Source organism: Primulina huaijiensis, chromosome 8 (assembly GCF_012295235.1).
Source record: "Primulina huaijiensis isolate GDHJ02 chromosome 8, ASM1229523v2, whole genome shotgun sequence".
In the NCBI taxonomy this organism is placed as follows: domain Eukaryota; kingdom Viridiplantae; phylum Streptophyta; class Magnoliopsida; order Lamiales; family Gesneriaceae; genus Primulina; species Primulina huaijiensis.
This window is the reverse complement of record NC_133313.1, coordinates 13,936,644-13,951,487: the sequence shown is the minus strand read 5'-3', so window position 1 is coordinate 13,951,487 and position 14,844 is coordinate 13,936,644. Positions and strand designations below refer to the sequence as shown.

Genomic DNA, 14,844 nt, shown 5'->3' with positions numbered 1-14,844 from the left:
TTTACAGAAAATTTCCAATTCAGTTTTGTAGCAAGCGTGGTGATGAAGGAAAGCTTCTGAACCCAAAAATGAAGGATTCTTGACGGTTTGGAGAAACAATGCTCCAATTAAGAGCAGATAAGTAGCTCCAACCAGAAGAAATAAAATGCCTGAAGATAACTCTACAACAGAATGAGGTAGAATATGAATCAAGGGTATCATTAGAAGATGTCAAGAAAAGGATCAAAGAAAATTACGATGAAGATCTATTGGCATGGTGGGATAAAAATCAACTCAAAGTATGCCTTAAAATTAAGGAAAGAAAGGAATATGAATTTGTTCGATGTAAGCCTATCCTAATGAATATAATTGATCAAATGGATATGCAGATAATAATCAAGGAACATCTGGACCTTGGGTTAATTAAAGCAACAATTTCACCATACAGCAGCCCATGATTGATTTCTTGTAAGAAATCACGGTGAAATGAAAAAGAACAACCCCAGACTAGTTATTAATTACCAAAAATTAATAAGATTCTGGAGTTTGATGGGTATTTCATACCTAGTAGAGAACATCTAATTAGTTGTATATGTAATGCAAATATATTCTCTAAATTTGATTGTAAGTCTGGTTTTTATCAGATTCGGATGCAGGAAGAAAGCAAGAAATTGACAGCTTTCTCCACACCACAAGGACACTATATCTGGGAGGTATTAGCAATGTGATTGACTAATTCACCTCAGATATTTTAAATAAAAATGGTTTATCTTTTTAAAGATTATTTCAAATTTATGTTTGTCTATATTGATAATGTTTTAATCGTATCTAAAAATATGGAATAACATATTAAGCATTTAGAGATTTTCTCTGATGTTTTTTTAAAAAAAAGGACTGGTTCTATCGGAAAAGAAAGCCGTCATTGTCAAAAGAAAAATTGAATTTCTCGGAATAGAAATCGATGAGTCTGGTATAATTTTGCAGGATCATATAGTAGAAAAAGTGCAAAATTTTCCAAACGAGCTAAAAGAAAATAAACAACTTCAAAGTTTTCTGTGAGTTGTTAATTTTGCTGGGATGTTTATTAAAAACCTAGCAAAACACAGGAAAGTGTTCAGTCCATTATTGAAAAAATATACAAAATCTATATGGACGAAAGAACACACACAGAGACGTAGTCAACTAAATGAGATTTGTAAAAATCTTCCAAAAATGGCTATTTCTCAGGACGAAGATGATCTGGTATTATATACAGAAGCCAATGATCACTGGTGGACGGCAGTTTTAACAAAGCTCACACCAGGAGGAGAACAGTCATGCAGATATTGTAGTAGACTCTTCTCAGATGCAGAAGCCATAAGATGACATATCAACGAAAAAGAAATTTATCCGGTAAAAAAAAGGATTTTGAAAAACGATCATTATTTTTACTTGCAAATAAATTTACTTTAAAAGTTGATCATACACAGATAAAAGCTTTCTTGAGGAAAAAAATAAAATCTAAACCCGAGAAGGCCAGTGTGACGAACCGTAACCTTAAAACTACTTAAAAATTTTCAGAAAATAAAAATTTTTCTTAAATAAATAATAATCTCTCAAAAAGAAATACAAATACAATGCTTGTATAAATATTTGAAATGTAAAAGAGCTTGCAACAAGTACTTGTTTAAAACAACGTGAAGTAATTTCATGCAAATCAAAGTTAATGAATTTAACGTGCATAAAAATTCTTGAAAACTTAAGCGGTCCTCGGGTTAGGCCTCCACACCGTCCGGGCCAACTCACAGGTCCTCGTCTCTCGCCTCCTCATACTCGTCCTCACCTGCATCGATCAAGTCTAGTGAGTTTAAAGACTCAACATGTATAAAATGAGAATAGCAAGTAATACATAATAAAACCACATGTACTTTAAAGTAGCTCATACATACTTAAACTCTGAACATACTTACATAAACATACTTATATAAGCATAGACGTGACATCATTTCATAAACATTTTCATAAACGTGCTTGCATCATACATACTTAAACATGCATAATCATCATCATTTTGCGTAGAGATATGTTTCAAAGCAAGTGACCCATAACATGGTGTGCCTGATCAGACTAAACCACAGTACTAAGCTGGCAGGGATAATCACAGCCTTTCGACCGAACATCCACTCCCACATACATAAGATCCCCAGTAATGCTTTATCGGGTGGATTGGGATTGGTCCCTGGTCATGCTTTACCGTTTCCCAATCCTGATCATAACCCTGTCATGCTTTACCGGGGTGGAGAGGTCCCCGGACACGTTCTCCGGCTTCCAAACCCGTTCATAATTGGTCACAAAACAATTCGCATACCTCAAAAACGTAAAACATTTTCTTTTGCACGTCGAAGATAATTATATAGCTTTGAGGGCTTCGTTGGATCCCGCTTGGACGACTACTGCACATGCTAAAACATTTTTTTATTTTTTTTAAAGTTCCAAAATGCCTAGCACTCGGGCGGTAATATATTGCCACTCGGGTGCCGCTCGGTTCTAACGAAGCCTGCAACTCGAAAATCCTCAAGAAAACACATTTTTGACACAGTTTGAGCAGTCACACGAGAAAAAATCATAACTCACTCGTCTCTTGTCCAAAAATTACAAATTTACTGTTATATCGAAGATATAAAAAATTACTATGTTTTGTATTTTGAAAGTTTTTCCAGAAAACCGACCGAAAATTTGTAGGATTAAAAATGACAGCAGATTTGGTTTTTGAGATCTAAAAATTGTTCCAAAATCGTTCCAAACACCTTTGCTCAAACTTTGCATAACATAAACGAATTTTTATATACAATATGCATCAAAATATTTACTATGACAAGATCAATGCAGAAAAATAAAATAATATACATGTCTTTGTGTTATAACGCACGAAGATAACGAATACCGACGCGGTGGATTACGGGAGATGACCGGGAGGCGCTTACTACACGATTTTTGCTCGAAGAATGACGTAAATCTTCAGAAATTTGCAAGGGGACGGGGTTGGCTGCTGAAGAATTTCAAGAACCCTAGTTTTCTTCCTCCAAAATGAAAACACAATGTGTGTGTGTAAGTGTGTACAACCGATGGTGTGTGTGTGTGTGTGTGTTAAAGGATTAATTAGGGGCTAAAAATGCTTAGCTAAATTATTAATGATCAAATATTACTAATATAATTATTTAATCCCACTCAAAAATTTTAAAGAAATAAATTTCAAGATTTAAAATCCCCAAATATCCAAATTAGTATTTTTGAAAAACTTAAAATCAACTAATAAATTAAATTAGGCTTTAAAGTGCTTTAAATTTCATAAATCATTTGAAGCACCAATTTTCTTGACTTGAAATAAAATACCACATTATCCATATATCGCCTTAATCGTCTCCGGTTTATTTTCCCGATCCCCTGTCGAATATTCGTCGGAAACATAAAACTCAAGAAAACGTTTTAATGTACATCAAATAAACATGTAATAATTTAAAATAATGCAAATCATAAATCATGCATCGTAAAAAAATCATTTTAAAATTAAATAATTAATTTAACAATTTAATAATGCATGGGTTTACATGTACTGATTTTGAGTTTTACTGTCAGATTATTAAGATGACAAACGTTATGTCAAAATTATATTTTTGATATTACGATCATTAAATATCATGAAAATATTCTTTCAGATTTTTTAACAAGAGATGGACAGCGGTGATATCGATGCCATCATAAAAATGCAGAGGTATTTGAGGGAGCACCTTGTAATGCTTCAAAACGAGTTCAATAAGCTTGTCCTGAATGCAGAAGTTGCAGACAGGATTGAAACGCCTACTAATTTAAAATACTACTAGAAATTTTTATTTTTTTTAAAAAAGCTAATACACGAAAATCCCATTTAAATGCATGCATGCATGACGGCTGAAAAATACGTCTTTTAAAAATAATCGTAACCAAATGACAAATAAAATACTGCAGTTTAAAGTTTTCCAACACAGCCATCAATAATAAAACAAGTACAAATCCTGGGAATCCTCAACATACCATAACAAGCGAATAAAACTGATCAAGTCTACTCAAAACACATAACACGTGATGTGCGGAAAATATGGTCCTCAGGTAATGTGCGCACATCCAGCCCTGCCTACTCAGAATTCGGCACCTTCAGCCTCCTCATCAACATGCTCACCTGCATCATTCACACCTAGCGAGTCTAAAGACTCAACACACCTGTAACGTTAAAACCAAGTACATATACATGCAGGAAACAGTGAAAAGTACCGTAATAAAAATACAGTTCATGATCTTTAAAGCATAAACGTAAACATAATAAAGCTTACGTGTCAAAACATATCTCAACATAACATCATATAAATGTTTGTTTCTTTTAATTGAATTTCGTTTATTAGTTGTGACTTTCGTATCATCATGTCAGTCGATGGATCAATCTCGTGTAACCGCAGTACCTGGCGGCGGGGACATCAGCGACAACATTACCTGTCCACTGAGCCTTGGCCTTACATGTCATCGTGTTATCGTATTAGTCACAACCAACTCTCATAATTCAAAACATGTCATCATATTCATCACTTAATAAAATCATGCATATACGTAAATTTTCCTGAAACCAAGCATGCAACGTATTTTTTCTATTTACATAAAAATCATGTACATGAAACATAAACATTTAAAAATATGACAAATTGTGCTCAGGCCGTTTCTAGCACAAAAATCTCGACTCGAGTGCAAAATGACCATTTTGCCCTTGGAAACCCACAATGACCATTTTATTCCTAGACTTCTAAATTTCGATCCGAAACTTACCAAAATCCTTAAAACATCCCAAAACATATTTATAAGAATTTCTTAGACATAAACTCGAGCCCGTTTCAAAACTTAATCGATTTGTTTTAAAACTTGGACTAGGGTCCCGGTTTTAACCCGAATCAACCCGAAAATAAACCAAATTTCCCAAACTCGAATCATGTCCTAAACCTACCCAACCAGCTTTAAAACGACACTTTCCAACCCACTAAGACCCACGGAAACAAGGCCACATGCTGCTGGAAATTTTTGCCCAATGCATGTTTGAAACCCTAATACGCTAAACTTGAAAATTATCGACCTTAGGCTCTACCGGCTCTGACTAGCCTTGGACCAACCCTTCCTAGCCCACCTTAGGACCCTACTGGGCCTAACTAACCTAAGCTTACAGCCCCATGCATGCTGCAACACGCCAACAGTCGAGAAGCAACCCAAACGCAACACCCACGTCCAATCTCACTTCACGCGATCTCCAGCTCCATGGTTGGTTCCAGCAGTGGTTGAGCCTTCTTGCGCCATGTCTCAGACCCAACAAGGTCTGGTCCATGTCTGGTTCAGCCCTTGCACCGCCGGCTCCACCTCTCACCCGATCTCTACCAAAAACGAGCCACCCCTTGACAAAACACCTCTCGGCCCTCAACCTAACGTGACCAACCCTCGACACCAGCCTCATGACTCCACCATACAATCAAGTACAGCCCCTTCGTGACCAAAAACCCGCAGCTCCTCGCACAAAAACATGAAAACGTGAGTTGTGATTAAAAAAAAAAGCATGCATGAAATCGAGTAAACCGAACAAGATCGATGCTCCATGCTAGATCGAAAAATTCCTCGTAAAAAAATACACATATCATCATAAATAGTGTGAATGATGAGTAAAAGGATGATACGAGGTGTGCCTTGATGTGTAGATGCTCAAAGACTCGAAGAAACGCGCGTCGGACAAGCACCAGAAGAGCGGGGAGGAAGCATGCTTGAAAGAAAATGGAGGGGGCCGAACTTGCAGCAAGTTGCTGCTGGTTTTACATGTGAAATGCTGTTGTAGGGAGGGTGGGAGCGGCCTAGTGCTTTAGGTTTAGGGTTAGTTTAGGGGGTATTTATGTGTTAAACAATGCACTAATGGGCCAAAAAAATAAGGATTAAGGGATAAAAAAAATGTTAAGCCCATTAAGCATTTAAACAAACCCAACAAGTCTAAAAGCACTCCTGAAAAATATTTCGTTTAGGTACGCTTTTGAAAATATTGCCCGAATCCTCAAAAAGTCCCCCGATTCGATAAAATTTGCGTACCGGCTAAAAATACGACCCGCCGAGTAAAAATACCCACCAAGGCTCATTTTCGAAAAATGCACTTAAAAACACCTCTTATTAAATAATTAAAATTAATTATTCAATAAAAATATTTTTCTTAATTTTCCCCGGTCTTCGTTCCTCGTTCGAGCGCAAAGTGCAACTTAAAACCATTATGCATGAATTTTAAAATAAATCATGAAATAAACCCTAACCATGCAATAATTATGCATTAAATGCATAAAAATCAATAAACACATATTTTAAAATAAAACCCTAGATTGCATGCATTCAGGTTACGTAGATCGAATTTCTTGAACCTTACAGGATAGAGCAAGCCGATAAGAGAATTGTCTCCGATCGAATCACATGATGTTTACAAGCATATATTCAGCTATGGTATGTAATACAAATGTCTATCCTCCAAGGCATTGAGAAGCCACTGGTTTCTCAAATGGAGAGTTTTCGAGTACGTGACTCTATACCTGGAGCAGAGGATTCAAATACCCATAGCACAAGCGTTAAGTCGGGATCATCTCCAGATGAGTCGGCTAAAACAAAAATTAGAACTCCAGATTCATATCTCGAGTCTTCAAGTCAACATTTCACCTCGTAGATTGAAGAGGGAAAGATCAAATTTAGACCTAATACAGACAAGAGAAAATCTAAAATTGATACTAATGAAGTTACAATTTCTCCATTTGAGGTCTATCAACAAATGTGGGAGAAATTAAAAACAAGATTAGGCATTAACCCTGCCACAATCAGGGTTGATGTTTCAAGAAAATATCCTAGGATATGGATGAAACCAAACTCGTATCAAAAGGAAGTAAAAGTCTGGTACGAATTCGGGGCTCTTGCCTCGGTTTATACTACATAACCAATCTCCTCCGAAATTTCAGGACTACCTAAATGGATTCAGGAATCGGTTCATGAGACATGGGCAAATAATGACTATTTGTCCAGATGAGAAATTATGGAGCTATACTTCTTCAATACAGCACCGGAACCAGGAAGAAAAAGCTCTCACGAAGTCTTTAATTTAATCAAGTTAATGAGGCCACATGTTAATCTTCAAAAATTCATCAAAGATCCTCTGGCAGAAGAAACACCCTTGTTGCTTCAATAACTGAAGATGAGATTTCTACCAGAAGAGTATGGGGTCTATGGATCTGTCTAACCAAGATGGACAAAGTCAAGTTTCCGTTTAAATTTTATCATAATTCAGTAAACGGCTATGACAGGAAAAATAACAAGTTTTGCAGAAAATCTATTTCAAAAGAAAAGAAATCTTTTGTGAAATAGCAAGCTGTCAGGGAATAAAAAAACTCATCTGAAATTCTGCAATATGGCTCATGTGGGAAGATGATCAGAACAAATCTTCCTAGAATGCCCAAATCAAAAGGAGCCAGAATTTGGCAAGGGCTTCAGACCTAGATCAGACAGGAAGTCTTGCAGAAACAGGACCAAGTGGTGAAGGACCACAACCACATTTTCCTCGGGGACACCAAAAATTTAAGATTCTCCTACAAAAATAAGTGGACATGTGACTACCATCACTTTTCCTTGGAGATAACAAAAGATAAAGATTCTCCGATAAAATTAAGTATGCATGCAATTTGCCCACTAACTGAAAGACTTGGACAAAAAATACACCTATAAATATAGAGTAAATGCGAACAAGAAAATCACTCAAGAATGAAAACGAAGTTTGGAACCCAAGAAAATGTATTCTACATATCTCAAGGTTTCCAAAAGACGGATTAAGGTGATAAGAAAACAGCTGGTAATCTTCAAAGATGTATACAAACTGTTAAAAGATGCAGTTGATGAGATTTCAGCTGATATGATTCAAACACATATCTACTGGTTATGCCAGAAGATAAAATTGGAAGAACAAGCTGTTTCTAGATTAATGATCTAGAAAAAGACAACTCAAAAAAAAAGTGGAGAGACCACTCAACCACCCACTAAACCCACTCAAGAGATAGTGTCAAACACAGATGGATGGCAATAAAGAAAAGCTATGGCAAGAGTTTGAAGTCCGAAAATCAAATTCGCGAGGGTCTTCTATAAATAACAAGACAGAAGGAAGATGAATGCATTATTCAACATCTTCATTTTCTTTCAAAACATTGTAATATTTTCTATCTAGTTTATGTGTGTTTTAATTTCAGCTACTTAAACAAGTTCCTCCTCCTCTACAGAAGGTTAATATGTAATAATAATTTGTTATGTTTGAATAAAAAGACCAAAGCTTATGTAAAGGCCTAAAAATCCGTGCTTGAAAAATTACGGAAAATTTAAAAATTTTCTTTTTAAATAAATAAAATTGCCCCATTCGTAATTGAACTGATAAATAAAGTTTGATGTTCAAAGTGACAGCGGAAGAAATTAACATTTTTCGAAACAACAGTTAGAAATTTATCCAACAGTATATAAAAATGTCTGAGCAATCAAAAAATAATAAATGCTGAAAATGAGGTCCTCGGGTCCCACTACTGCCGACTCGAGCTGGCTCACTGATCCCCGCCCTCGGTCCCGACATCATCAGTACCTACAACAATCAAGTCTAGTGAGCCTAAAGACTCAGCATGCATATATCGTAAATAACAAGTAAATAAATAATAAAGTCGCATGCAAGTGAAAATTTCCTGTACTGAGGTGTAACGTAAAATATCATTTCAATGGTAATTATAGTACGTGCATAACTGAACTGAAAATATCATAGTGAAAATGTTTGCTCCTTGGAGCCCTGTAATGAAATAACTTGTAATAATTTTCTGGTGAGATTATGGTCTACGCAAGTGGTCCCTGAACTGACCTGAACTGAACTGACCGGTAACTGGCGACCGGGCCGGTAACTGGCGACCGGACTTAATAATGTATGTCTGATCAGACTACTGCCACAGTATACTGGGTGAAACAACTGAACTGACCGGTAACTGGCGACCGGGCCGGTAACTGGCGACCGGACTTAAGCATGATAGTAAAGTGACCACAAGCAATATCGCATAAATCTCAAAATGAATATTTTTGCACGTAATATAATTAAATAACATAATTGAATATGAACAATTTCGATTTTCTTGCATTAAAATCATGTACTTGCGATATTTAAAAATACCTATATGACTTGATTGAAGAGTGAAAGAAGATATAAACATGCCTTGGTTTGTTTTGACAGAAAACAAACGAAATAACGACGCGGCGCGGTGGAGACGGAGTGCTCTTCACTTTCTTACTTTTTCTCTCTTAATTCCTTTAAACCAAACATGCACCATAATTATTATAATAGCTTAAAAATCGTAAACGTGATGCATGAAAATTTAAAAATATCATGATTTGTGCTCAGGGCGCTGCTAGGACTAAAATCTCACCCCGGGTGCAAAATGACCATTTTGCCCCTATAAACCCAAAAATTGTCGTTTCAACCCTGGACCTCTAAAATTGACCCGAAGCTTACCAAACTCCTTAAAATATCCCAAAACATATTCAAAAGCATTCCTAAACGTAAACTCGAGCCCAATACACAACTTAACCGATTTGTTTTAAAACTGGGACCGGATTCCCGGTTTTAATCCGGATCGACTCGAAACTGAACCAAATTTTTCCCAAATTTTACCATATCTAAAAAAAATACTAAAAGATCCTAAACTATATTTTTTTCCAGCCCAAACTCTCGGTTGAAACTCCAAACTTTGCCAAAACTCTCGGCCCTCTCATATTTCACCACCTCATGCACACTAATTTCCCAAAAACTCACAACCTTTCGGTCCTCTCTAATCCCACCACCTATCCAACCTTTAAACCACACAATTAGGAACCTAATGACCCCTTTTAAACTAAGCCAAACTCAAACAATAGCGGCTGCACAAAACCATGGCATAAAACGGCCTAGCCTAACCCATTACCTGTCGGCTAAGCTCTATCTCCCATGACCGAACTCCTATCTCAACCAAACACCCATGGCTCACGTACAACATCTTACTAGACTCAACAAGTTCTAAAACGTGGCGGGGTTCTAACTCATGCACAGCCGAAGCCTTCTAAACCTCACGGTTCACAAGCCTGCCCTTTAGATCTCGACTCCCTCTCAAAGATCACATCATCCTCGACGTTATGGTCTCCCATACCCACATATCAGCAGCACCCTCGCACAGAGTCAGGACAAAAACGTGAGTAGTGAAAGGTTATGCAATGAAACCATACCACCCGAAGACATAAACATGGTATATGAAAGATCTGAAATTATTTGAACCGAACACACACACATACAGCTTATTTACAGCGTGAATGATGCAGAAAGAAAACGAAACATGGCATGCCTGATAATTTTTGTGCACACATGCTCGAAGGGAAGCAAACCGATACGTGGAGTAACGCTTGATTTTTGAAGAAAAAGACACAACCGAAAACCTTGCTGCTGCACTCACAAAGGGGATGGCTGATTGGAGGGGATGGGCGGCTGGTGGGAGGGATTAGTTTAGGTTAAGGAGTGGTTTAGGTTAATAAATAATAATCAAATAGCTAATGGGCCTAACTTGTTTAATTAAAAGATTAAAAAGATAATTAAGCCCAATAAGCTTAAAAATAGGCTCATTAAATCCAAACACACTCCCGAAAAATATTTCGTGTTAAAAATATTTTGAAAAGATTAGTCGAACCATTAAAAAGTCCCCCGATTCGATAAAATTTGCGTACCGTTAAAAATTAAAATCATGCGGGTAAAATACCCAATAAAATCTCATTTTTGAAAAATACACTTACAAACATTTTAACTTAATTTATAAAAATAAATCGTGTAATAAAATTTTTCCTGAAAATTCTCCGGTCTTCGTTCCTCGATCGAACGTGAAGTGCACCTAGAAACCCTAATGCATAAACTTTTAAAGTTTCATGAATTAAATCCTATCATGCATGAATTATGCATAAAATGTACAAAAATAATTAAACACAAATTCATGGAATAAACATGCATTTTATGCTTTAAAACAATTTAATAAAGTACCAAAGAATTTAATAACTCGCATGCATGTGGTTCATGTGGACCTTCAGATTTTCGAGACGTTACAGCTTATGTCTCTCTCATTTATTAGTTTCAAATTGAACTACTTTACTATACACCTCGAGTTAGGAAACGAAACATGATTGTGCTAAGTGTGATTGAAGGAATCTGCATCAGAAACCATCGGTTGCGATCGTGTGGTTGGGCTGTGAGGAGCAGTCTGTAAAACTCGGTGGATATAATCCGACTGCACTCTGGTCAAAAAGATAAACTGTTCAAGTTATTATACGGAAGCATGATGAACCATTTATATATATATATATATATAATCGATCATTTGATTATGGTATATAGGCTGGAAACATTGCGTAGATATATGTCTTGAGACTATATGCTATAAGAACAAGCTCGTAGGTATAACAATGCTACGTACCAGAATCCATGAAGATTAAGGATGTTTTTGAAAATTTTAAGAAAATTGAGGAGTTAAAACAAAAAAATAAAAGAATGAGGAGTAAAAAAAGTTAAGAACGGAAATGGGGAATTATTGAAAGTTTGCCTTTCAATATAACATATAACACATTCATAAAATATGTGAAACCAATAATTTATAAATTATATTAAATAAAAACAATTTAAATGAAAAAATAATTGAAAAACGAAATGAAAATTATACATAGTAAGAGAAGAAAAGTAGACGTGAAATAAATAATAGAAAATATTAAAAATGAGTAGATTTATTGTTAATATGTCACGAATCTATATATATAAGACGAGTCAATCCGATTCATATTTATAATTAAAAAATAAAAAATAATATTTTTCTATGAATTGAGTAGATTTGAAATCTATCCCACAAAATTAATATGTGATATCGGTTAATAAAAGTTTTTGTTAAAAAAATTGAGTTCATGGTAAAATATGTAGGATCCAACATATATTTTAATTTATAAATATAAATAAATACCACCTGAAATAATAAAACACGTGTACAAGCGGTATAAACATGACCAATGAGACAGCTTCTGGCTTTCCTTTTCTGGCTGCTTCTCTGTTTTCCATCAATCATATGTATCAATATATGCGAGTCTGCGGAAAAACACACACACACACACTAGCAAAAACTGCCGCAAAATCTAAATGTCTATTGATTTTTGTGATCCAAACTGATATTTTTCATTGAATCAAGAGATGCCCATATTGTCTTTATGTTAATTCGTCCCTACCCTTTGATCTTTTTGTTCATTTTTTGTGAAGTGTCATTATAATTTACTTGTGAAGATTGAATTATCATAGATTTATATTTGATTTTAGTGACTTAGTGTGAATAACTGTGGATTGAATGGACAGCATGGGTAGCAAGTTCAAGAAGATTTGTGTATTTTGTGGAAGTCAGCCTGGACACAGGAAAGTCTTTAGTGATGCTGCTAATGACTTGGGAAATGAACTGGTTGGTGCCTTTTACCTTTCATGGGGAAAAAAAGATTCTATCTTTTTGTTGAATCTTAATATTTGTTGGCTGCAATTGACTTGCTAATTTTCCTTGGTTTTCAGTCAAGGTATTGACTTTTGGGATGAATTTTTTCTTTAGGAAGAATGGGATTCTTGTACTTTATTGATTAGAGCTTTTCAATGGCCCTTAATGTGTTTCTCAAGAATTATATTTTTTTATACAAGTGGTTTTCCTTTGTTGTGGCATTGGGATTCTCATGTTTTTTTAAGAAAAAATGTAGAGTCCAAGCTTCAAATGTATTAAATGATCTTCATGCTGTTCCATTTGATCATTTGCTTGTTATGTGAAAGAGTTGTGTACTCTTTGAATGGTTGGTGGTTGCAGGTAAATAGGAAGATAGACTTGGTGTATGGTGGTGGAAGTGTCGGGCTGATGGGGTTAATTTCTCAAAGCGTCTTTGATGGAGGTTGCCATGTTCTTGGGTAAGTTTTCTAGGAAAAATGACGTAAAACATGCACGATCTTCTATGCTGTAAGAAATCCTTGACCCGGTTTTTTGTTATGCAGAGTTATTCCCAAAGCTCTAGTTCCCTTTGAGGTATATTTGCATTATATTTTACAGCTTTTGTAATGGACTTTGTACTAACATGTTTGTTTTGTTTATCCGATATTTCACTGAGCAATCAAGATTGCTAGGACTTTCTGGTCAAGTTTTGGGACTCTGAGGGTTGTCTGGCTTATTTAGACCAAGTCATACAGAGGCTATGTTGCAAATTGAATAAGACTTGCAGTCTTGCACCATTGTCTATTTAACTATCCAGTTTGATATTCCAAATCCTCATAGGGGACCTTATTGTATTTGTACTTTTTATTTCTCTATTTATTTATTTCCTGATGAGGTATTGTATTTGAGTTATATTGACAGATATCCGGCGGAACTGTTGGAGATGTGAGAATCGTTTCAGATATGCACGAGCGTAAAGCTGAAATGGCTAAAGAGGCTGAAGCATTCATTTCCCTCCCTGGTAAATGTACAATAAAAAAAAAGCATAAATATCTTTTTTCCCAATAAATTTGTTTTGTTTTTTAAGAAATATTATTTATAAACATGTGTGTCTGTGTCTGTGTCTGTGTCTGTGTCTGCATCCTGTAATTTCTAGGAGGATACGGAACCATGGAAGAGACAATGGAAATGATAACATGGGCACAACTCGGAATTCATAAAAAACCGGTGATGCATCTATCTTTATTCAAAGAAAACGAGTGAATTTTTTATTACTTGTTGATAAAGTGTTGCTTTTGGACAGGTTGGTTTGCTAAATGTAGATGGTTACTATGACTTATTGCTCAATTTATTCGACAAAGGTGTTGAAGAAGGCTTCATAAAACCAGGTGCTCGGCACATAGTTATTTCTGCTCCTACCGCCAACGAGCTTTTAACTAAGATGGAGGTACTCAAATTTGAACTATATTTAACACTCTCAAGTTATTTGCATCACTGATGTTTCTGTTAGAATTAATTTTGGCGCTTTGGAATTTCGCAGCAATTCGCTCCTTACAATGACCATGTAGCCCCGCACGAAAGCTGGCAAATGGAGCAATTGGGTAGTTACACATCTGTAAGAAAATAATAATGAAAATCTTGTTTGTGGTAGGCATTATATTCCTCATGATTTATTGCATGATATCTGTTTCCTTTCATGTTTTGCATGAAAAGATACTGTTAACAAGTTTTAAGACTGTAACATTGAGTTGGTGATATAATTTTCCAACATAGTAAATTGAAAACACAAGCGTGAATTGTGGTGATACATTATCATAGGGTGATACTGAATCATGCCGAAATTGCTAAAACGCCCTTCAGATATTTATGGCTCCGACGCAGCACCGCCCCCACTCACATCCAGTTGAATCCGCAGGATTGTGGTCTCTTGTTTCTATTTACGTGTTCTTCGAAAATGCACCATAGTGTTTCAGAGACCTTTTTCAAAAAGGCAGTACATCTACTTGGCCAGTTGAGAGTGCATAAAACTTGCCAAGGAGATAAAAAATTCGAAAATTCCAATATTTACATTTATCATCTGCATGCGTGCTCGTGATTCAGACATATATGCATTTGTAGCTGAACGACTCGATTCATTTCGACACATGTTTTAAACATGCTAATATTTGTCAAACACACATATTGTATGGCAGTTCTGTTATAGACTTGATCCAACATAGGATAATCCGAACTAATCATGCAAGGAACTGTGCACTGTCAAAGAATCGATCAAGCATAAGCT

At 35.7% G+C, this 14,844-nt stretch overlaps 1 protein-coding gene across 1 annotated transcript; it reads left to right on the top strand.

Moving 5' to 3' along the window:
- The first annotated feature begins 12,111 nt into the window (after positions 1–12,111).
- Positions 12,112–14,813, top strand: LOC140982818 (cytokinin riboside 5'-monophosphate phosphoribohydrolase LOG8-like). Its single transcript, XM_073449550.1, has 7 exons — positions 12,112–12,557; positions 12,945–13,042; positions 13,127–13,157; positions 13,485–13,584; positions 13,720–13,790; positions 13,867–14,010; positions 14,104–14,813. The coding sequence occupies exons 1-7, from the start codon at positions 12,450–12,452 to the stop codon at positions 14,188–14,190; spliced, it is 639 nt and encodes a 212-aa protein (XP_073305651.1). The 5' UTR covers positions 12,112–12,449; the 3' UTR covers positions 14,191–14,813.
- Positions 14,814–14,844: the final 31 nt, after the last annotated feature.

Excerpts from the sequence above, each read along its gene's own strand:
- LOC140982818 (XM_073449550.1), top strand. The coding sequence starts at position 12,450 with ATGGACAGCATGGGTAGCAAGTTCAAGAAGATTTGTGTATTTTGTGGA. Across the intron at positions 12,558-12,944 it reads ATGACTTGGGAAATGAACTG|GTAAATAGGAAGATAGACTT; the intron begins GTTGGTGCCTTT and ends TGGTGGTTGCAG. Across the intron at positions 14,011-14,103 it reads AGCTTTTAACTAAGATGGAG|CAATTCGCTCCTTACAATGA; the intron begins GTACTCAAATTT and ends GGAATTTCGCAG.